At 38.7% G+C, this 20,523-nt stretch overlaps 3 protein-coding genes across 4 annotated transcripts; 1 reads left to right on the top strand and 2 right to left on the bottom strand.

The window, feature by feature from the left end:
* The first annotated feature begins 1,222 nt into the window (after nucleotides 1-1,222).
* Nucleotides 1,223-5,454, top strand: LOC132184053 (ferrochelatase-2, chloroplastic). Its single transcript, XM_059597534.1, has 9 exons — nucleotides 1,223-1,687; nucleotides 2,469-2,814; nucleotides 2,909-3,052; nucleotides 3,206-3,307; nucleotides 3,567-3,670; nucleotides 3,775-3,901; nucleotides 4,037-4,189; nucleotides 4,408-4,508; nucleotides 4,780-5,454. Exons 1-9 carry the CDS (start codon nucleotides 1,602-1,604, stop codon nucleotides 5,093-5,095), a joined length of 1,479 nt encoding a protein of 492 aa, XP_059453517.1. The 5' UTR covers nucleotides 1,223-1,601; the 3' UTR covers nucleotides 5,096-5,454.
* Nucleotides 5,455-8,427: 2,973 nt separating this feature from the next.
* Nucleotides 8,428-11,128, bottom strand: LOC132183635 (uncharacterized). The gene is made up of 3 exons (XM_059596997.1): nucleotides 11,021-11,128; nucleotides 10,128-10,331; nucleotides 8,428-8,810 (listed from the first exon to the last, which is right to left on the bottom strand). Exons 2-3 carry the CDS (start codon nucleotides 10,307-10,309, stop codon nucleotides 8,624-8,626), a joined length of 369 nt encoding a protein of 122 aa, XP_059452980.1. The 5' UTR covers nucleotides 10,310-10,331; nucleotides 11,021-11,128; the 3' UTR covers nucleotides 8,428-8,623.
* A 3,899-nt stretch (nucleotides 11,129-15,027) lies between these two features.
* Nucleotides 15,028-20,523, bottom strand: LOC132183632 (uncharacterized; the record flags this gene model as incomplete). 2 transcript variants are annotated; one of them, XM_059596992.1, is given in 6 exon segments in its annotated part: nucleotides 15,028-16,459; nucleotides 19,046-19,162; nucleotides 19,265-19,336; nucleotides 19,416-19,505; nucleotides 19,698-19,981; nucleotides 20,325-20,523. In XM_059596992.1, coding segments are annotated over 6 exon segments (1,920 nt in total), but the record flags the coding sequence as incomplete, so codon positions are not given.

The raw sequence follows: 20,523 nt of genomic DNA, 5'->3' as shown, positions 1-20,523 counted from the left end.
TACAAGAAATCTTAAAATCAAATCCCCTTACAGAGAGGATGATAAGAAATGTAGCCAAATTTTGTAGAATGGAACAATAGTGTTCCAAACTATCTTCATTCAGCAACTTCATATAGGCTCTAAGCGGCAGTCAAGGCACCATAGGTTTGGTTCTTGCTGTTGACTCGTATATAGAGAGCCATCACTTTTTATAATCACAATTCTAACATTCAATCTTTTGGGCTATAATTAAATCCATAAGACCGGACCATCAGTTAATTGGGATATCCCCATTTCCTGTTTTGATTAGATTTAAAAAAAAAAAAGTAAATTCAAGCAAATTCAACGAACATGCATCAGATTCATGTAAAATGGATTCGTTAACAATTTAGCTGCTTAAAATTTGAAGGAAACCATGGGGTGCTGGCTCCCTCCAATCGTGATCAGTAGCTCTTTCTAGGCACCATGCAAAAGGTGGATTGTTATCAAGTTGATCAACAAACACCCGTGTCTGACTGAGTGCCATAAGACATCAAAACAATTGCGTTTTAAGAAGAATCAAGAACAGCCAACTAGACCAAAACACCTACAAAAATAGAAGGGGGGAAAAAGGCATGAAAATATAACCAGAGTGTTGTGTCATGAAACAACGGTGAGTTTGTTTCAAGGATCTTCCTCCGGTGAGTTCATATGGACTCCAAGCGGCAGACAGGTCACCACCGATGGGCCCCCGCTGTTGACTCAGTAATGGAGTCCGATTCTCAAATCGGACTCATCTCTCATCGCAAAATCATCCGTTTTGGTGGGTTAGATCCCATTGCACATCAATCAAACATGAGAAAAAACACCCAATTCTACCCAAAATCCGAAAACAAACACGAACACAGACGCACACTAAGGAAAATTTTCCAAGGTACCTGCTTGGCCACAAAACTTCAGCTGAAGCGAAACGGATTGGCAAGGGCAGAGGACGGAAGGACTTATTTATAGTGGTTCTCGGAAACCCTAAAATGCAGTGGGGTGGTGAATTACCGAAATGGACATGAGTCTAGAACTGGCAAACGATCCGGCCCACTTTCTAGCCCACTGTCCAGCCCAATGGGCCGTTAAAAGCAACTGCCAACTGGTCTGGGTCTTCTTCCCCAGTGCCCCCACACGGCCCCACCGGCACCTGCCGTTTGGTGAAGAGAGAAATGATGAGAATAAGGGAGAAAAAGAAAGATGAAAGCACGTAGGCAGAGAGAGAGAGAGAGAAAGGTGGCCGAGGAAGTAGCCCAACTTCCACGAAAGAGACCTAAGCTCTAGGCCACCGCCTCACACATAGGGCGAGCTTGAAGACACGTCGCTGTGGAGGACTAGGGGGGTTTGGTGGGGGAGCTTTTGACGATTCTTTAATCTCCTTTTTTGACTTTTTCAATTCGCATTTGTTCTTCGTGTTCCAACTAACCCCGCGGAGAAAAGTCTTCCCGACATTCAGTTCCCATTTCTGAGGCACCTCTTTCTTCTTCTTCTTCTTTTATAACGTCTTCTTTCTTGTTTGAAATTTATAAAGGATTCGAAACGCTTCGGGTTTTTAGGGTTTTTATTTCTTAAGAAAAATACCTTTTTGCGATTTCGACGCCATGTCCGCGACGTCAGGCTCCGGTGTTCTTCCCCGTACGAAGGTCTTCGGTTCGACTCAGTACAAATCGGATCGTAGAATTCCAACGTAAGCTTTTGTGTGATGAATTCTCATTATAAATTCTGTGTGTTAGAAAATCCTTGTTTGATGTTTAAAACATTCGGGCTCTCTTCGAATCGGACAGTTTTCAAATCTTGCACCTTTTTTTTTTAACGATTTGTTACTACATGCATATAGATTAAAATGGTGAGCTAATTGTGTTGGATGGTCATTGTACAATGAAGATGCATTTCTGTGTTTCCAGTATTATCCATAAGAAATATTGTTGATCATATGTTACTTTGTATTGGGTTGTTAGATGGATGGTTAATGCTGAGTTAGTCTCTGCAATTGTTGAAATTGTAAGATCACCGACCTTCCTTTAATGGTTTATCCGATTATCCCCTGAAGATTAGATTTTTGCTAGGTTAGAAAAAAAGAGCCATTTACGAACCTTTGAACTAGTGCGGTCAGCTTATTCATCTGTTATCTTCTCAGTAAAAGAGTCTTTCTTCTCTAATATCAATGGACTCTTGGGGTTATGGTTTTCTCACCTGAAGAAGTATGTCGTGAACTCTTTGGAAAAACTGACCATTGATTTTTGTAAAAGATTTCCGTGTACATTTTCATTTTTGTCATAATTAAGTTAAGTAGACGAGCCTTCTCATTTTCTTCGAGTACATTGATTTTTGTGATAATTAAGTTGAGTGGAGAAACTTTTTAGGAGCAATGAACCGACCTTTTTTTAAAAAAAAAAAATTTTTTGTGATGTGCCTGACCTGTTCATTTCCTAGAAGCTAAGGTTTTAACGAAGTTTATTTGCTGGCAGGTCATGCTCCTATACCAGATTTCCCATGTCTGTCTCATGCCACTTATCCGAGGGATTAGAGGATCTTGATAAATCTACATCTAAAGCCTTAGCGATTTCATGTTCTGGCTCAAGTGATAAAAGAAATGGCTTGGTTGGGAGATCAAGTCACTGTAGCCCCATTGAGAAGAGAAACCCAGTGGGGCAAACATTTTACTCCGTGGGAGTATTCACGAACGGTGAAGCTGATATAGGGTCTAATTCACACATTATGGAAGAGAAGGTTGGAGTGTTGCTTCTGAATCTAGGAGGACCGGAGACACTTGATGATGTTCAACCATTCTTGTTCAATCTATTTGCAGATCCTGTATGTTATTGTTTCTGCATCACTAATTGTTTCAGCATCAGTAGGTGCTTTTGTCTCTTTGGGCCATACTAATGGTTTTCATGCTTTGAGTCAGGATATCATTCGTCTCCCAAGGTTGTTTAAGTTTCTCCAGCGACCATTAGCAAAGTTAATATCTGTGTTTAGGGCTCCCAAAAGCAAAGAAGGGTATGCTGCTATAGGAGGTGGCTCTCCTTTGCGGAAAATAACAGATGAGCAGGTAGAATGCATTTCTGGTTGAAATGAAAATGATTTTTTTTTCTTTAATGTTTCTTTGTTTATTTTTTTTTTATGTGTTCTGCAAATATCTTTTAGGTTTGCATAAGTCTTATTTGAGTATAAATTTATTTATGGTTTGTGGTACTTGTTGCAGGCGAATGCACTTAAAATGGCTTTGGAAGCCAAGAACACGCCTGTAAATGTCTATGTTGGAATGCGGTATTGGTACCCATTCACCGAGGAAGCAATTGAGCAAGTGAGTCCCGTATTTTTGTAATGCAGACTATTAACTCTTGGTTGATGTTAAGACACCTGAAAGGCTGTGCGGTCAATTACCTTATTTATATTTAGAAAAAAAGCGATAATTACCTTATGTTTCTGTAAGCGTCTTGTTTATCAAAAGAACAAAAATAAAAATTTATGTAACATTGTTGAAGTCAATCAAGTAAGGGACCCCTTCCATCTCCCAATTGGTTGAGTCAAATAGTTGAAGTTTATCTTATCATCTGTGGCAGATTAAGCGGGACAGGATAACAAGGCTTGTTGTGCTGCCCCTGTATCCCCAGTTCTCCATCTCTACAACTGGATCAAGCATCCGTGTGCTCCAGAGTGTATTCAGGTGATAATCTTGTCAGTTTGTGATCTCCCTCTTTAAGCTTGTAATTTGATATTTCTTCCACCTTTTTAAATCTCTTGGAAGTCTGAATGTGAGTCTTCTGTCAGGGAAGATGCATATCTATCGGAGCTGCCTGTTTCTATTATAAAGTCCTGGTATCAACGACAAGGTTACATTAAGTCAATGGCTGATTTGATTGAGAAGGAGTTAAAGAGTTTTTCAAAGCCTGAGGAGGTGGGTTTAATTCTCGCAATGACTGATAACACATGGCTTTTTTGATGTCTGTATCTGTGTCAACTTTATTGTTTTGGTCATTTGATGAATTTTACTTCTTTGGGAACTGTTGCTTATTGTTGTGTGGTGTTTTAGGTTATGATATTCTTCAGTGCTCATGGAGTACCAGTCAGTTATATTGAGAATGCAGGAGATCCTTACAAAGATCAAATGGAGGAGTGCATCTACTTAATAATGCAAGAGCTGAAAGCTAGAGGAACTAACAATGAACATACTCTTTGTTACCAGGTTGGTTGTAGAAATTAAGCTCTCATGTTTCACCCTTGCAGTTCCTTTGCTGGTTCTTAACAGCATCTTGAGTTGCTCTCTTGACACTCCCACTCCCACTCCCACTATAAGATCCCTTTTTCCCGTCACTAGGTTGAGGCTATTTTATCTTTAATTGCTTATATCCTTGTACTTTATTATTCTTTTTCCTTTTTTCGCCTCTTGTGGTTTTGGAACAGAGCCGAGTTGGTCCTGTACAATGGCTGAAGCCCTACACCGATGAAGGTCTTGTTGAGCTTGGCCAGAAAGGTGTGAAAAGTCTCCTAGCTGTTCCAGTGAGGTATATTCTTCATAGTTAAAGTAAAATTATTTGGTTCGTGTGGATTTTAGTCCTTCATGATACTGAAAAATGTTACGATATAACAATATGCGATCCCTTCTAGGTGCTAGTTTTTTATTAAATAAATACTCTGCACTTATACCAGCCTGCCTTGGTAATTGAATATTTACCTTTGTTGGTGTATTTCCTTCATTTGTAGCTCTGATGAATATGTTAATCTTCATATGAGCTATAGAAAAGTTTCTTAATTGAATGTCTATGTATGTTCCAGCTTTGTGAGTGAGCACATAGAGACTCTTGAAGAGATTGATATGGAGTACAAGCACTTGGCCCTTGAATCTGGAATTGAGAACTGGGGCCGTGTCCCTGCCCTTGGATGCACCTCTTCTTTCATAACAGATCTGGCAGATGCTGTAATAGAAGCTCTACCAACAGCGACAGCCATGTCGACCTCAAGGACCATCTCCAAAGCAGTTGATAATGACCCAATGCAATATGTTATCAAAATGTTCTTTGGTTCCATCTTGGCATTTGTCTTGCTTTTGTCACCAAAAGCGGTAATGGCGTTCAGGAACCGCCTCTTTTGAAGGAGATCAAATACAGGAATTTATGTAGTGTCTTGTAGATGCTGGACTCTTAAAGAGAAGAAAAGTTGAAACTAGGTTACAGAACGTGTTTGGGGGTATTGAGGCATTCTCTTGGTTTCGTTTTTCATGGTTTTACTTTTTACACAAAGCTACATAAAGAAGAGAGGATTAGGATTCTTGAATTGCCAAGTTTTGTAAGCAGGCAAGCATAGTTGTGATAAGTGAAAATTTTCCAATATTTTTTTTCCATGGGTTGTGTTCTTGTGATGGGAAAGCATGGATCTTTCACCATTATCAGTTGAATGTAAAACATTAGTGCATCAATGTTCTTAATGTATGGGCATCACTAATGAATATTATGATTTGAGTACTTTTAACTTTGCATTGGTTATGATGAATAAACTTATCAAGAAAAAAAAAAAGGTTACGAACTACGATGAATACTTGGTCAAAGGAATACTTTTCTCTCTAAAAAGAAATATAGAGAAGCTCTCCCATCCCTCTAAGTAGAGATTTTTTTCTCCCCTAAAAAATTTTCATTTTCATTTTTCTTTTGGATGTAAGAGTCTAAGAGATATCACCCTCTGCCTCTTACCTCCAACCTATGTGCTCCTCCACCACTACTAGCGGTTCCATCTTTACCTCTCTATAGTTTTTTCAAATGTTCAAATTTAATTTTACTCCCTCTTGTTTTTCACAGAAAACTTGAAATAACTCTGAACTATTCAAAAATAAATAAATCTCCTCTAATTGTTTTTCTAGCACCTAAGCCAATTAATCTTGCCCCATAAAAAGAAGGGCATCAGTAGTCAATTATTTTCTTTTATTCTCTGCATCTTCTTGTATTGGTAACTGCATATCCAGAAGGATTATATTGCGGCATTGTGACATTACCATGGGAAAACGACTTGTATGCCACATTCATCGAACCTCACAAAGTTCTTGAAATCTATGGCAAGTCTGACCCCATTGCATAATTATAGATCTATGGTTTTCTTCGAAGCAACGTTTTTTTATTTTTACTTTTGCATTACAGCATCAATAGCCAAGCATTTTTTTTTTTTTTTAGCAACTTAACCAATACTTTACAATAAAACAAAACTATGAAAGGAGGGGTGAGGACTGAGGAACCCTAACACTCTAAAACCAGGCAATACCGCAGGGGCGGAGGGAGGGCAGTCCCCCCACCCCCCTCCCTCTCTCAACTCAAAAAATTTTATGCCCCCCCTCAGCCATGAATTATGCCCTCCTCAGCCATGATTATGCCCCCCTGACCTCTCAGTCTCAACTATGAAAAAGTTTCAGAGAAATGAGGTTGAAGCATCAGCCATGAATTTGAAAGTTTCAGAGAAATGAGGTTGAAGATATACAGTTTCACAACTTTCACTATGCACTGTTTCATTAACAAGAAAAGCTGAAAGGTAAGGCCTACAAGACAAAGAGAAGAATAAAAAAAAAGAGAGAGGCATACAGCCTGTCAAACCTTCTGACAAGAATAAAAAAAATGTTTTGTTCCTGTCAAAATGTTCTGAGCCACATTTTGTTTCTAACCAAGCTGCAGTTTGGTTTTATTTTGAGAAATTACCCACTTCACGCTCTGCACTTTCTAATCCAAAAAGACAAGTGGGCAATTGTCCAATCTCCTGCATTTTCTTCTTGAGGACTTGCCAACTTAGCGTTTTTTCTTTCACTTTCCAATTTTCAACTTCAATGAGGTATGTAATTAAATTTTTAGATTTAAATTTAAATTGTTCTTGTAAATTAATTGTTTTCATGATGTTGTTTGTAACTTTCTAAGCCACGTTTTGTTCCTATCTTTCTAATCCAAAAAGATTGAAAAGCAATTGTCCAATCTCCTGCATTTCTGCTTGAGAACTTGGGGACATTGGCTTTTTTTCTTTCACTTTCCAACTTCAACGAAAAATTGAGCTATTGAGGTATGTAATTAAATTTTTAGATTTAAATTTAAATTATTCTTGTAAATTAATTATTTTAATATTTATATTGCTAACATGCGTGCGAGAGAAAAATAAAAATAAAAAATACAGCGTGCAAATTGCAAAGCACAAAAAGGAGACCAAAAAATCATTTTTTATATTTAATTATTTTTAATTAATTTTATTTTTTTTATTCATATAAAAAAAATATATATATATGCCCCCTGAATGAACATCCTGGCTCCGCCCTGCAATACGGTACATGAAATTAAAACTATAAACAAAACGAGAAATGGATCCAAACAGATTCAATCCCATAATTCCTTGACCAAAAGGCTAAGGAGAGGGTTGCATTTATGGTGGTATGTGATGTAGTCCAATGATTAGACTGCTAAAAAAAGTAGTACACTCACTCTGACTGTGATGAGACGGTTGATAAAAATTACTTTTATTGTATCCGTGGACAAAGGAACATACTCCATGATAGCTTCGAATAAAAGAGAATAATTCTCACTTTATTGAGGAAGAAAGTGGGGATGAACTGTTGGAGGGAAGAGTTAGAACTGAATATCATTGGAGGGGGTGGTGGCGCATGTGCCTCACATGCCGGTGGAGGGGGGTGGCGCATTGGCCCCACACGCTAGTGGAGAGATTGCTTAATACGACTCATGGTGGATCTGGGGGCAGGGAAGCCAGTGAAAGGGCATGTAAACGGCCAAGGTGAATGGATGATTGTAGATCTAACTACTAAAATTTCAACAACCCAAAAAAGAGAAATAAACATAAAAGTATCAAGAGGCAAAGAGGCAAAGAGAGGAAGAGGAAAGTAGGTGGCAAAGAGGGGAGGGGAGGGAGGGAGAAACGAGATTTGACAACGCCAAGGTAAGCGGCGTGCCGGTGGAGGGACAAAAATGTGGGCCGCTCGTGGTGGGTCAGGGTGCAAAGAGGCCAGGGAGAGGCACATGCAAGGCGGAGGTTAACGGGTGTAAGTAAATTTGTGGGGGAGCGTCGACAGAAACCCACGACAGTTGAAGTGCATTTGATTAAGGTAGGTTTCTGCTTCACTAGCCAAGCATCCTGATTCTTCTACTATAGAACCCGTATTGTTTTATAATTATCTCAAACCTTAGAAACAGTATAGATTATGTATCTTCAGTTTCCGACCATAATGAGTGAGGTATGGGAGTAACGAAGCCAAGAAAACTAGTAACACCAATCTCAAGAACTCCAGGACCCATATTATTATTATATTGACCCTACATATCAGAACCAACCACGATTCTCAAGCCAATATTGACCTGGTTGGATGATCACAGGCGTTCATATAACAGTCGTTCAGTTTTCTTTTCTGAGCATAAGCAGTCATTCCTTTGAAGAACATAAAAGAAGTATATAGATGAAAACACGAAATTAAGAGATTATTGATGCTAATGAATATGTTCATCTACACAGTGTTCATATTCTCACAGGAAAACATTTTAACACGTATAGTCATTTGACAGAAGACGATAGATATTAAAACATGCAAAAAATTAAACGATGAGAAGCTCGGTCAGTTCAACTTCAGGAGCAGATCTTCCTGATGCAGCACTTAAACGTAGTAGCCTGTGAATGTAAATCCTCGACCTACAATCTCACCAGCACAGAACCAGGCAAAGCATTCCAATCCAAACAGAGCAGCAATGCCAGCATCCTCAACCTTAAGCTCATTCCTGTTCTTCCACAGCTGCTTAACATAATCAAGCTCCTTCCAGAATGCTTCATTGCGTCCAGGAATACTGTACCACCACAAATAAATTGATAGATCAATTATATTTGACAGAAAAAACCCATTATAGTTTGCATACACTACTCAACTGGAACCACCTTGGACATGTATGACATCCATTGTCCACAATATTTTGACAAGTAAGCAAATTTAATCTAAACACTAATTTGAAGCAACACCATACAAATTTGTCAAAGAGAAAAGCACAACTTTAACAAGAGTGTATAACAAAGAGTATGGTTGTTATCCACACTAATGCTTAAAAACGTTATTCCTGTTGCATAAGATATAGTTATTAGCTACGATATAATGGGAAGCTGCAAAATTTAGGAAAGAGGAAAGTATGTGCAACCAATAATTGTTACTAATGATATGGTTCTAAAAGTGATGCATGTATAATGCACCATTTTCAGGGGATAATAAAAGTCTCATCACTATTTGTTAACAGCGATCAACCATCTTCGTAGGTAGTCAGAGTGATGAAGATGAACTCCATATCACAAATCAATTGCTACACAGAGGTTAATAACACCTCATCTCACATTACACAGTACAGAGAATATGTACAACAAAAAGTAATGATAACATTTTGTTCTTAATTAATCAACACATCCAGTTTTAAGCTGGACTATGTATGAGAAGACAATTACAGATAATTCAAAAACATGTATGCAAACACATCTCTTGATTTAACATAGAAAGAAACATGTTCCACTCAACACAAGGTTTCATGCCCGGCTATGGTCAAACAAGCTTTACTCATAAATCAACCCCAAAAAAAATGGTGGATATCAATGACACACAAACTTGTGGGCTTAATATACTTCTAAAGCAATTTCTTCTATATTAACAAACAAAAACATGTACATCAACGAAGATTAGGCCATGGCTGGCCAAAATTAAATATTCCAACTAATATAACTGTGTAGCATGGGAAAAATCTTCTTTTGCCAATTGACTAATTCTTTATCAACTTCACTGGGGTTGGAAGGCCAACCAAGCTCAGTACATTTAGATTGATCAAATTTTAGACCAAGAGAATCAAGATCAGGTGGAACACCACATTCAATCTTGCACTAATAATCTACACCAGCTGCAAGTAATATAAACCACTATGAACGAGTGAGGTACATATACATATACATGAAATTATGTACACTTGCATCCAAAGCCCCCACCTTGAAAGTTACAAAAGTATGATATCCCAAGCTGTAACATCATAATTCAACAAGTGGAACCACTTTGGGCATAAAATGGACCTTAGGATTCATGCTTCAACAACCAGATTGACAAACTCCTAGAATACGAATCAGATAAAGCGACGGACCTGGCTAGACGAGTATAAAACAATTGCTTTGACAAAAGGTTGCATTTCTCAACGGTAGGTGGCTCTTGAATGTACTGCTTGTTTTGCTCCAATATCTGCTTGTAGTAGGCACCTCCATTCTTGGCCAAAAAGTTCGAAGCTTGAGCAGCCTTGGATTGCAATTGAACCAGCTTGGATGCCATCAACTCCCCAAGCTAAAAAATACTACACAAAATGATACATTTACGCATCCATTAAACCAACATCTCCCCCTTATTAATGGGCAAGCCCCTATTTGCATAAACGGAAAATGTATTCACAATTCACATATTTTCTTCTGTGAGCTAACATTTAACACAAATTCCCCAAAGCTTTACTGTAATTTTGGGAATTAAAATATATATATAATGTACAAAGCCTTAAGAAATATTATAGTCCTAAAAAGAAGCCAATGAGCTATCGCTCGTGGGTTCAAAGCTCACTGGGTGGGTGAGCATGTAACTTACCAATCAAAAAGAAAATCTAAAAAAATTATAGGACTATATCTATAGAAGCAAACAGAAGTATATCTCGGTTCACAAACAAGAACCAAACAAACCCTCTGCACCGCACAGGCAAACCTAGGTGCTCCATCAAAATGGAAAACATAATTGTAAGATCGAACAAATAAATATCACAAAGCAGGAATTAGAGTGAGAAAATTTACACATTGGAATTCCTATTATATTATTGAAATCGAGCACAATTTTTAAGATACATCGGACCCCAATGCGGTCCTGGATATGAATCGATGTGTGTTTGTGTAATAAGCTTCAAGAACCCTAGATTTGCAGAGAGTAAAGAATCAACTAATGAAGCAAGCACAAATTCTCAATGAAAAATATGCAGATCGTAGATATGATGAGCTTATTTACCGTATAAATCTGTTCGTCTTGAGAGAGAGAGAGAGAGAGGGAGAGAGAGGTTTTGTGCCTCACTCTCACAGTAGCAGCTTGGCTTTCACAAGGTGTTATTCTCCGGTTAACTCCCTCCAGTGTTCCACTGATTACCACTAAAATTCCGCCATGTCATCGTTACGGAACAATAAAATGTTAGACCGGACAAGGACCGTTTCTTCCATTGCGCGAGGATGAAAATCTGTTTTTAAGGCTAAGAAGCTTAAATTCAGTTCCAAAAAAAAAAAAAAAATTCAGCTCCAATAAGAGAAGTCATGGCTTTGAGTTGGTTCAACCACCTCCCAAATGATGGCCTGATCACTCCTTGCATTTTTTTTAAAAAAAATTTAAAATATTTTTTATTTCTTATTAAGTGTCATGTGTCAAATTATGATTAGTGAGGATGTGATATATTAACGGATAAAAAATGATCAATTTGTCTTTTTTGCTCCTAGGCAGAGATAATCACTCTTTAAAGTTCATGGAACTATTGATCAAAACTTCAACCCCCACAAACTAAAAATGCATTTATTCCTTTTTAATAGAATTTTCTCCAACTTCATTAATGTTACTAAAAAAAAAATATGTGATTCATACATGTTCCAGAAACAATCGGGAAATGAACGTACCATGTGCAAAAACAGATCCTGTATCATGAAAACCACCACTGTTTCAGTCTGTTTGGGAGATATAAAGTGAATTGGGATGTGGCTCTTGATAACAAAAACAAATGTTTGGGGGTTGGGATTATCGTGCGGGATTACAAGGGATTTCCACATGCAGCAAAGAGTAAAATTTTTCACTACTTGCATCCTCTAGTTATGGCAGAAGCAATGAGGGCTTTAAGGGCAACAGAACTATGTCGAAACTTGGGTTTCCAAGATGTTATTTTGGAGGGGGATTCATTGGCCGTGGTTCAGGAAATATGCACTTTGGAGTCAGATTGGAGTGTGCATGGACAATTAGTAGCAGACGCTAGGGTGGTTCTTAACTCTCGTAGAAGCTGGACGATTGGGCATACAAAGCGGGATGCAAACCAGGCGGCACATGATCTAGCCACGCATGCAATAAGGAATCAAATGGATACAATTTAGTTAAAGGAAATTCCAAATTGTATTTCTGCGATTGTTAATTTAGAGCTTATGGCTCTTCTTATTTAGAGTTTTTAATTTTATTTTTTATTTTTTCCAAACACTATATAGAGTTTTTCGCAACTCCAGATGTTTATTGTTTTCTTTAATGAAATGAATTGATAACTTTTCTCAAAAAAAAAAAAAAAAATTATAAATTGAGTTTTGTTGGGGATAAAATCTACTATGGGTTCCACTATCTATCAACCACCCTTCATTATCTCTAAACTACCTCCCACTATCCATCAACCACCCGAAGGTGGAACATAGAGAGAGCAGTTACATAAAACCCAATAAAAGGAATTGGTCTTCAAAAGAGACCGAGGGCTCATGCTATATTTTGACTCCACATAAGAGTGTTAACTTTGGCATCGGAGAGTCTCTAGCCAAGGCCGAAACCCTTTAACACTCTTATTATTTTGCAGACAATCTATCGCCAGTCAAGCCGTACCAAAAACTATATCAACAAGTTTTAAATAATTCTTTCAACGTTAGGAAAAAAAATAAAATAAAGTGTCCTATCTTTCAAGGAACATGCTACTTGGTTGGTTGGTGTTGTTTACTAAAAACGCTCATAAAATGCTAGATTCCAAAATCCTAAACTAAATCTGAGATTATATTGGAATTATATTAGAGAGCGACTTGGGTGCACCTGTTGCACAAAATGTGACTTTTGTGCCACCAATAAGAAGGTGACACCTCAGTCAATTATACAAAACTTACACTTAAATAAAAGACACAACCACACTAGATTATACCAAATAATAAACAAAAACTTGTTTTAAAATAAAAACAAAATGAGGAGGGGTGGCTCCAACCCATGGGGGTGGCCGCCCAGCCACCCCCAGCGAGTTATGGGGTGGCGGCGTGCCACCCTAACCAGATCTGGGGTGGCTCGCCGGCCACCCCTAGGCCACGAGGTGGCCGTGCCGTCCACCTCAGGCCTAGGCCATCTTCTTTCTACTGAGTTATCGCCAAAGTATCATTCCAAAGACCCATTACATTTTACATGCAGAGAAATCAACCCATCAAAATTGTTCCAAAGAAAGGAATCGAAATCTCAGATGTAAGAACAAGAAGTTAAAAAGGTGGAAAGAAGTAGAAAAAATTGGAAAAACCAACGGAACCCATCAATCCCCTTCTCCAAACCCCTCTAAACCAATCTTCACACGACTATCAAGGAATTATCTGAGCCAAAGAATCACAACTAATAACCCAAATACCCAACCAATGCCGAAGGCGACATCATGGAGGAGAATCCAGAAGACTGATCATTTGCTTTGTACGGCTTCCAAAGAATGTCGAGGGGGCAGGATTTATTGGCATCTAGAGAAACCCAAGTCTTGCCCTTCCCACTCCAACGGAACCCCATCAATCCCCTTCTCCAAACCCCTCTAAACCAATCTGTACACGACTATCAAAGAATTCTCTGAGCCAAAGAATCACAACTAATAACCCAAATACCCAACCAATGCCGAAGGCGACATCATGGAGGAGAATCCAAAAGATTGATCATTTGCTTTGTGCGGCTTCCAAAGAATGTCGAGGGGGCAGGATTTATTGGCATCTAGACAAACCCAACTCTTGCCCTTCCCACTTCAGTGAAGCAAGCCCTGCCACCCCATGGGCTGGGGGTAACTGATCTTTTATTACAAAGCATTTTTATTCTTCTTTTTTCAAAAAAAAAAAATTGACTAAACCTGATATAATCAGGTGGTTTAATTTTATTTTGTTATTATGCTCCATGTTAAGGTGGCAACTCCTCATTGTTGGGTACAAAATGGAGGTTAAGTTATTCTCTTATATTATAATTAAATTTTGTAATTGTCATTGAATGAAGGGCGTGGATCATCATTATAGATAGTTAAAAGAGGGATAGATCTTTGTTATTGTGGCAACATCTTAAGAGACTTAAGAGCTGTAGTAATTATTATTGTGTGAAATATATTTTAACTAGTTTTGCGCTGTTGGTTAAATGCCAAATATATTGATGGAGAAGCCATGAGTCAATGAAATGCCAGGAAGATCACCCTAAAATTGTAAGAAATTTTAAACTTATTTATTTTGATTCAATTAACTTGTAAGTTATTTGGTTCAGCACTCTCTTCGCCTTATATTTTAGATTCATTGAGGAACAAACACATCAAAACTGCACGTTCGGAAGTATTAAATTATCCTCACAACTAAAGATCAATAGTTACACAACTTTTCTTGCAAGGGATTTTTGGGCCTCCCTTCCTCTCTGTCATCACGAGCTTATCCCTAGCCTGCCTTCCCTCAATATTCTTCAGCCTGGGTAAAGGATGCAGAACAAGCATCTTCATATAATGGCGTAAGGCGTCTGGATTGCTCTGCATTTTCTGTAATTTTCTTGAAGGGTATAATTCAAGAGGAAAGCATTTTACGTTTGAATTGTCATATTGATAAATTTTTAAACCAATCTTTTGGTTTCTACTGAATTATAAAATCATTGATAAATACGGGTATCTTGTAAAATTGCAAAATTGCTACCAAAAGACGTTTTTTCATAATAGAAATCTTCTATAACTATAGCAATCGACATGTTATATATATATACATATATTAACTCAGAGCATGCCGGAATGTAATTATCACAGCTTGAGTGCCAAGACAGTGAAAATCACAAGGCCCTTGGCCAATTGCTTATCCCACCGTCTCCTTTACCTTCCCCTGCAGCAGTAAATCTGTAATGCATACTGAAACCTAGTTCAGATATCGTTGCATGCACCAACTAGGCCTGCCATATCATATTCTGGTTACAGGCAAAACGCTGCCTCGTGTAACTAGAATATAATTATTCCCAACTAGGAAGAAAGAAGGGTTGACCAAACCAAGTAAAGAACATTCAAAAATGCATGATTTAAGGATAAAAGTTGGATGGAGGTGCTTACAGCAAGCAGCATTTAAAAGTAAGGTAACTAGAAACAAAAGGTAGCAGAATTATTTAGAACAAGCAGAGTAAAATATGAGACACAGGTAACGCCAAAGCCAACCATTCCTTACCTTTAACATCTATGACTTCCACAATATAAAAACCTAACTAGACCTAACAATAGGAATACAAAACCATTCATCAAAGCACCAAAATGACCCAACTTACCAGATATCATCAACTCTGGGGCGATGTCTTGGCTACTCCACTCTGCTGAGCAGTCTGAGAAGCAGCAGCACTGCCATCGGCAGAATAAACCGGAGGCTGTGAGTAAGCACTACCATAGGTGCTGTATGGTGGTGGTGCCTGTCCATAACCTGGCTGACTAACAGGAGGTGCACCATAAGATGGAGGTCCGTAACCCGGTTGACCAGCAGCAGCACCATAATTGGATGGTGGGGCACGTTGCGGACCAGAGTCAGGTTGAGCATAACTAGATGGGGGTGGCTGAGAATGGGGATATCCTGGCTGCACAGGGGCAGGCTGGCCATAGCCTCCGGGGGTGCCTGGTGACTGGGTAGCCTGCCCATAAACTGGGGGATTGGCAAGAGGTTTCTGGGCTTGCGGTGGTCCATAGCCAGGCCCATATCCGGACTGAGCCGCTGGTTGATTACCATAACCAGTTTGCGAAGTTGGGGGTATTCCATAACCAGGCTGAGTTGTTCCTTGAGGTGGGTAACTTGCAGGACTTGGGCTAGGCTGTTGAGCACTAGTGTATCCTGGCTGGCTCACAGAAGAAGCCTGGACAGGTGGAGCTTGGGCTGAATCTGCCTGAGATGCATAGGACGGAGTGTGCCCATCTTGTGCTGGGTTGGTCACATTCCCATAGCCAGATGCAGAAGTATAACCTTGCTGCTGATCATACGTTGGTGGCTGACCATATCCAGATTGAGCTGGTGCCTGATACACACCATAGCCATCTTGAGAATAACCTTGTGCCTGTTGATTATAGCTTGAAGGTGGTGGTTGACTATAATTGTAACCAGAATTATCTGCTGGAGCTGCAGTACCACCAGGTGTTTGCTGTTGCTGTGAAGCTGGCTGTTGACTGTAATAATCATAACCACTTCCCTGAGAAGTCTGCTGAGATGGTGCAACAGTTGACTGGTCCCAATTAGAGGCATAACCACCAGAGGCAGGTTGAGGGTAGCCTGGATAAGAGGGCTGAGACATGTTATACTGGGGAGTTTGGCCCGGATATGCTCCAGGCTGCACATATCCATAACCTGGTTGTTGCATGGGAGGAGCCCCAGGTGCACCCCAGGCCGTGGGAGGTCGTGCTTGATAACCTTGCTGAGAATATCCTCCAGCCATTGCTGGATTTCTCACACGATTCTGCATAAAATTGTTTCCACAAATAACAATGGTGAACTTTTCTGCAATGCTACGTACATTTATGCATACAATAAACCACAGGAAGTACATGCATATACATATAAAAAAATTTATAAACGAAACAAATCCAAAAATTCAACAGAGAACGCACAAATAGCAAATATTACCACACACGGATTATTGGATTTCATAGTGTACTAGGAAGGGGGTATAAATGCCTACATACCGTAATGGTTGAGGAGATATTGAGATACTCCAGCAGAAGCCCACCCTCTCCCTATTTGAAGTAAATGGGTACAAAAAGGACCACAATACTGTACATCCTTTTATATAAAAGCAAACAGAGACATACATAGCCTATTGCCGTGAAGAGGCAACAAGTTTATAAAAAAGAGCAACCTAGAAGGCATCTTTCCATAATATCCATTGATGCATTGTAATTAATAAAAAGAAGCATCAGAATAAGAGAAAATATAACATCGAATATCAACATTTTGAGCCAAGTAGACATTGGCCAAGTAAATGATATCTCCTTAAAAGAGCTTACCAATTTTTTGTGAAGACACATTTGCAGCTCGTCATTTTAAACTAATGACATTCTTTTTTTGATGAATCTAAAGACATCTTTGCAATATTATATTAAAAGAACAAAATATAATACCAGCAACTGTCAAGGCTTACTTTTGACTGAAAAGTGCGACCAAAATAAGGATTATGTATGACACTAATTAAATCTCCACGGCTTAAAAATGATTATAACAAAATAAACCGGAAGTATATCAAAAAGAATAAAATAAAATTTACTCAAGTTTACTAATTAAAAAAAGGTGTATGACAATAAAATAAAGTGAACTGGATCTTCTAATTGTTGCTACTGTTGAGCAATGCACTAACAAGAATATAGCTTGTCATAATAGACACTATAAAGGCAATAATCCTTAAGGTTCCTCATCCAATGACAAATAATTCAGTCCAATGACCTTGTACTTCCATCAACAGAAACTCGCAGCGTCTCTCCACAATATATTACTAAATATCAGAAATTAGGATTTAGAACCATACCAGAGTGATGCTGAGGGAACACCAACACAAAGAATTCCATGTTGGTGTCACCAATGGTCCAATAGACACTAACCCTACAATAGTTCCCAATAACATAATCAGTCATAGGTACAGAATCAATAAGCACATTCGACGGTTGTACAAGCTATAATCCCAATAATTATTCACTCGGACATACAGCTAAGAAGTAGATTTGGACCAACATTAATCACTTGAGTTAACCTAAACAGAAAAACAAGTACGACAGGCCTGCCTCAGAAACCAATTATCCAATAAATCTGCATAGCACTCAGATATGACAGCAATAAGCACCCTCATTATAGACTGGTAGTTCAAACTATCGAATTTCACCTCTGTCCAATGCCCAAATTCATACATCCACCATCCGCCAATCGACATATACATAAGAATCTTACTGCAGTATATGATAAATTCAGGTAGTAGACAAGTCAAAACACACTGCAGGTTCATAATCTAGATATGAATTCAGAACTCAATCCATAATAGATCCAGATGTATATTGTGCATTGCAAATTACCGTGCAACACAGTTCCTAACTCAAAAACTAGTAACAATACATAATCGAAGAAATCTCAGCCTGAGCCATTAGTAATGCAGAGGCTTAGCTCCTCTTCCAGATTTATTCTGACACATAGAACATGGTCTCCTTGCAAGCCAACGAGAACAGCAGCAGAAGTAACATTCTGGATTTTACAAGTCCAATAAATGGGAGAGAAATTGATGATAAAATAACATATCCAATCCTTCTGAATTAACCAGGTAGGCACTCAATGACAATCCAGAAAATTCTTGATGACATCCACGAAAATAGATAGAAAAAAGATTATTACATGGGATTCATGGGAAAAAAAGTAAGAATGTCAATATCACCTATATCTTTCTTACAGAAAGTGTGAAGGGAGGAATTCGAAAATGTATGGTAGTATAACAATTGAGAGATTATTTGCTGGATAAATCCACTACTGATAACATCATAAATCCTTTCTTCAACAACACAGGCAGCTATGAATTCTAGAAATATTAAACAATAAAACCACAGAACCTATCGAAAGTAAAAAATTATAGAGTAGAAAAGTGACACTGACAAGTGGTACTTTCAGGAAATGAATAAGAATAAACTAGACAAATGGAGAAGCTACTAGCAGAGAAAAGAGAACAGCTGAACCTAAGAGAACAATACCATTAAGAAGATGAACAGGGGGTCGCACAGTACATGTGTGTGTAAGTGTGTATTTAGAGATTATATGAAAAAAATTAAAAGCCAAAAGGAGTTATGTTCCATCTCTAGTCCGATAAACAAGAACCTGTTCATCTAAAAAACAAATCCACTTCCAAAATCAAGAATGCACAATTCATTTGTCTTTCAAGATAAACATAGAATATAGACACACATACACATATATAATAACTGCAATGCATTTTTCTTCTCACTAGAAAATTTTAACTGGGCATAAGAGAAGCAAAGAGTCTTCTAAATCTGCAATCTAACACTAACCAACATACCTCGCTGATGACTTCATTGACCAACTGTTTAGCAGACTCAATTTGTTCATTGGTCCCATCAATCTGTAATGTCCTTTCAATCGATGTATCACCAGGGGGCAGATGCAAAGGTATCACCTGGACAGAAAAAGGAATTCATTCAGAAAAACAGCTTGCCCCAATTGACTCCACAATTAAAATAAAATCAATAAAGACAGCAAATAAATTATGAAAACAAACCTGAATACGAGCTCCAGTCCTGGCTTGCATATTTTTAATTGTTTCTCCTCCTTTACCGATTACCAGACCAACCTGAAACAGGACGCTCATCACAGACCATCCTAAACTGTAACAATAAAATAAGCTGACAAATACAAAAACTTCTGCATACCTTGTTATTTGGGACTTTCATTACAAATGTGTCAGATCCAGATTGTCCAGTCACTCTTCGCGAAACTATGCCAGAACCGCCAGCTTCAGCCTGGCCAAATACATTGCATGGGGATAAATGATAAGCACAATCACTCAAAAATAATGGAAATGCACTCTGATAAAGTTACTACCATATGCCACTGTCAATATAGCTATATAATACAAAATTTAGTGTAGTATTGTGGCTATTTAGCATAAGGCACTTAAACCACAAAAACACCAATCAAGGTCAAGTTAGCACCACCTCGGAAAGAACTTCACTTATCAGCTGCTCAGCCTTGGCAATCTGTTCTGGACTACCCATGAGCTCCACCATCCTAGTCGGAGAATTGGGATCCGCATCCATATCCCGAGTGACTTGGATCTTCGCTCCAGACTGAAGCTGAAGATATTTAATGGTCTCTCCGCCTTTCCCAATAATAACACCAACCCTACCGTTCGGAATATCAATTTTTTTGCTCGAACTCTGGAACCCATATGAGGCAGGCGCTGCAGGCACCGAGTGCAGACTATGAGGCTTCACATCTGTTTAGATTGAAACAATCACACATTACCCAAACAAATCGACGCAACATCTTGATAAAAAAATTATAACTAATCCACCAAAACACATTCAATTATAGCTCAAAACAAAATAAATCAACCCATTTTATAATTTCATTTAATCTCTTAGGAATAAACATGCTAACACCAACCCTAGTCAAACACTAGAAAGATAAAGAGTCTTAAGAAGAAGAAAAAATGTCAAAATAAGCACTATAGTACAAACGAGTAGATCGAGAACCCTAAAACCAAAACCCTAGAACCAACCAACAAATCCTATACACACAATCCAGAATAGCAAAGGACAGGAAAATAGAACGCAAACCTGATGGAACGGAGCTGAAGCCGGTATCGCTGGAATCGAAGCCAGAAGCGCCATTCTCAATCTTAGGGCGCTTGGCGTCGAGGACACCTGCGCCAACGCCGGCTCCAGAGTTGTTGAAGAGGCGAGCGGCGACCTCCTGGGCGCGCTGCTTGGCGAGCGTCAAGCCGTCGACGGGAGGCGGGACGTTGTTGTAGGAGGG

This window comes from Corylus avellana, chromosome ca6 (assembly GCF_901000735.1).
Source record: "Corylus avellana chromosome ca6, CavTom2PMs-1.0".
Lineage (NCBI taxonomy): Eukaryota > Viridiplantae > Streptophyta > Magnoliopsida > Fagales > Betulaceae > Corylus > Corylus avellana.
Note: the sequence above shows the minus strand (reverse complement) of the source record. Positions and strands in the feature narration are given on the sequence as shown.

Coding starts and splice junctions, on each gene's coding strand:
- LOC132183635 (XM_059596997.1), bottom strand. CDS start 10,309: ATGGCATCCAAGCTGGTTCAATTGCAATCCAAGGCTGCTCAAGCTTCG. Junction 8,811..10,127: donor TTTTATACTCGTCTAGCCAG/GTCCGTCGCTTT, acceptor GTGGTGGTACAG/TATTCCTGGACGCAATGAAG.
- LOC132184053 (XM_059597534.1), top strand. CDS start 1,602: ATGTCCGCGACGTCAGGCTCCGGTGTTCTTCCCCGTACGAAGGTCTTC. Junction 1,688..2,468: donor TCGGATCGTAGAATTCCAAC/GTAAGCTTTTGT, acceptor ATTTGCTGGCAG/GTCATGCTCCTATACCAGAT. Junction 4,190..4,407: donor AACATACTCTTTGTTACCAG/GTTGGTTGTAGA, acceptor GTTTTGGAACAG/AGCCGAGTTGGTCCTGTACA.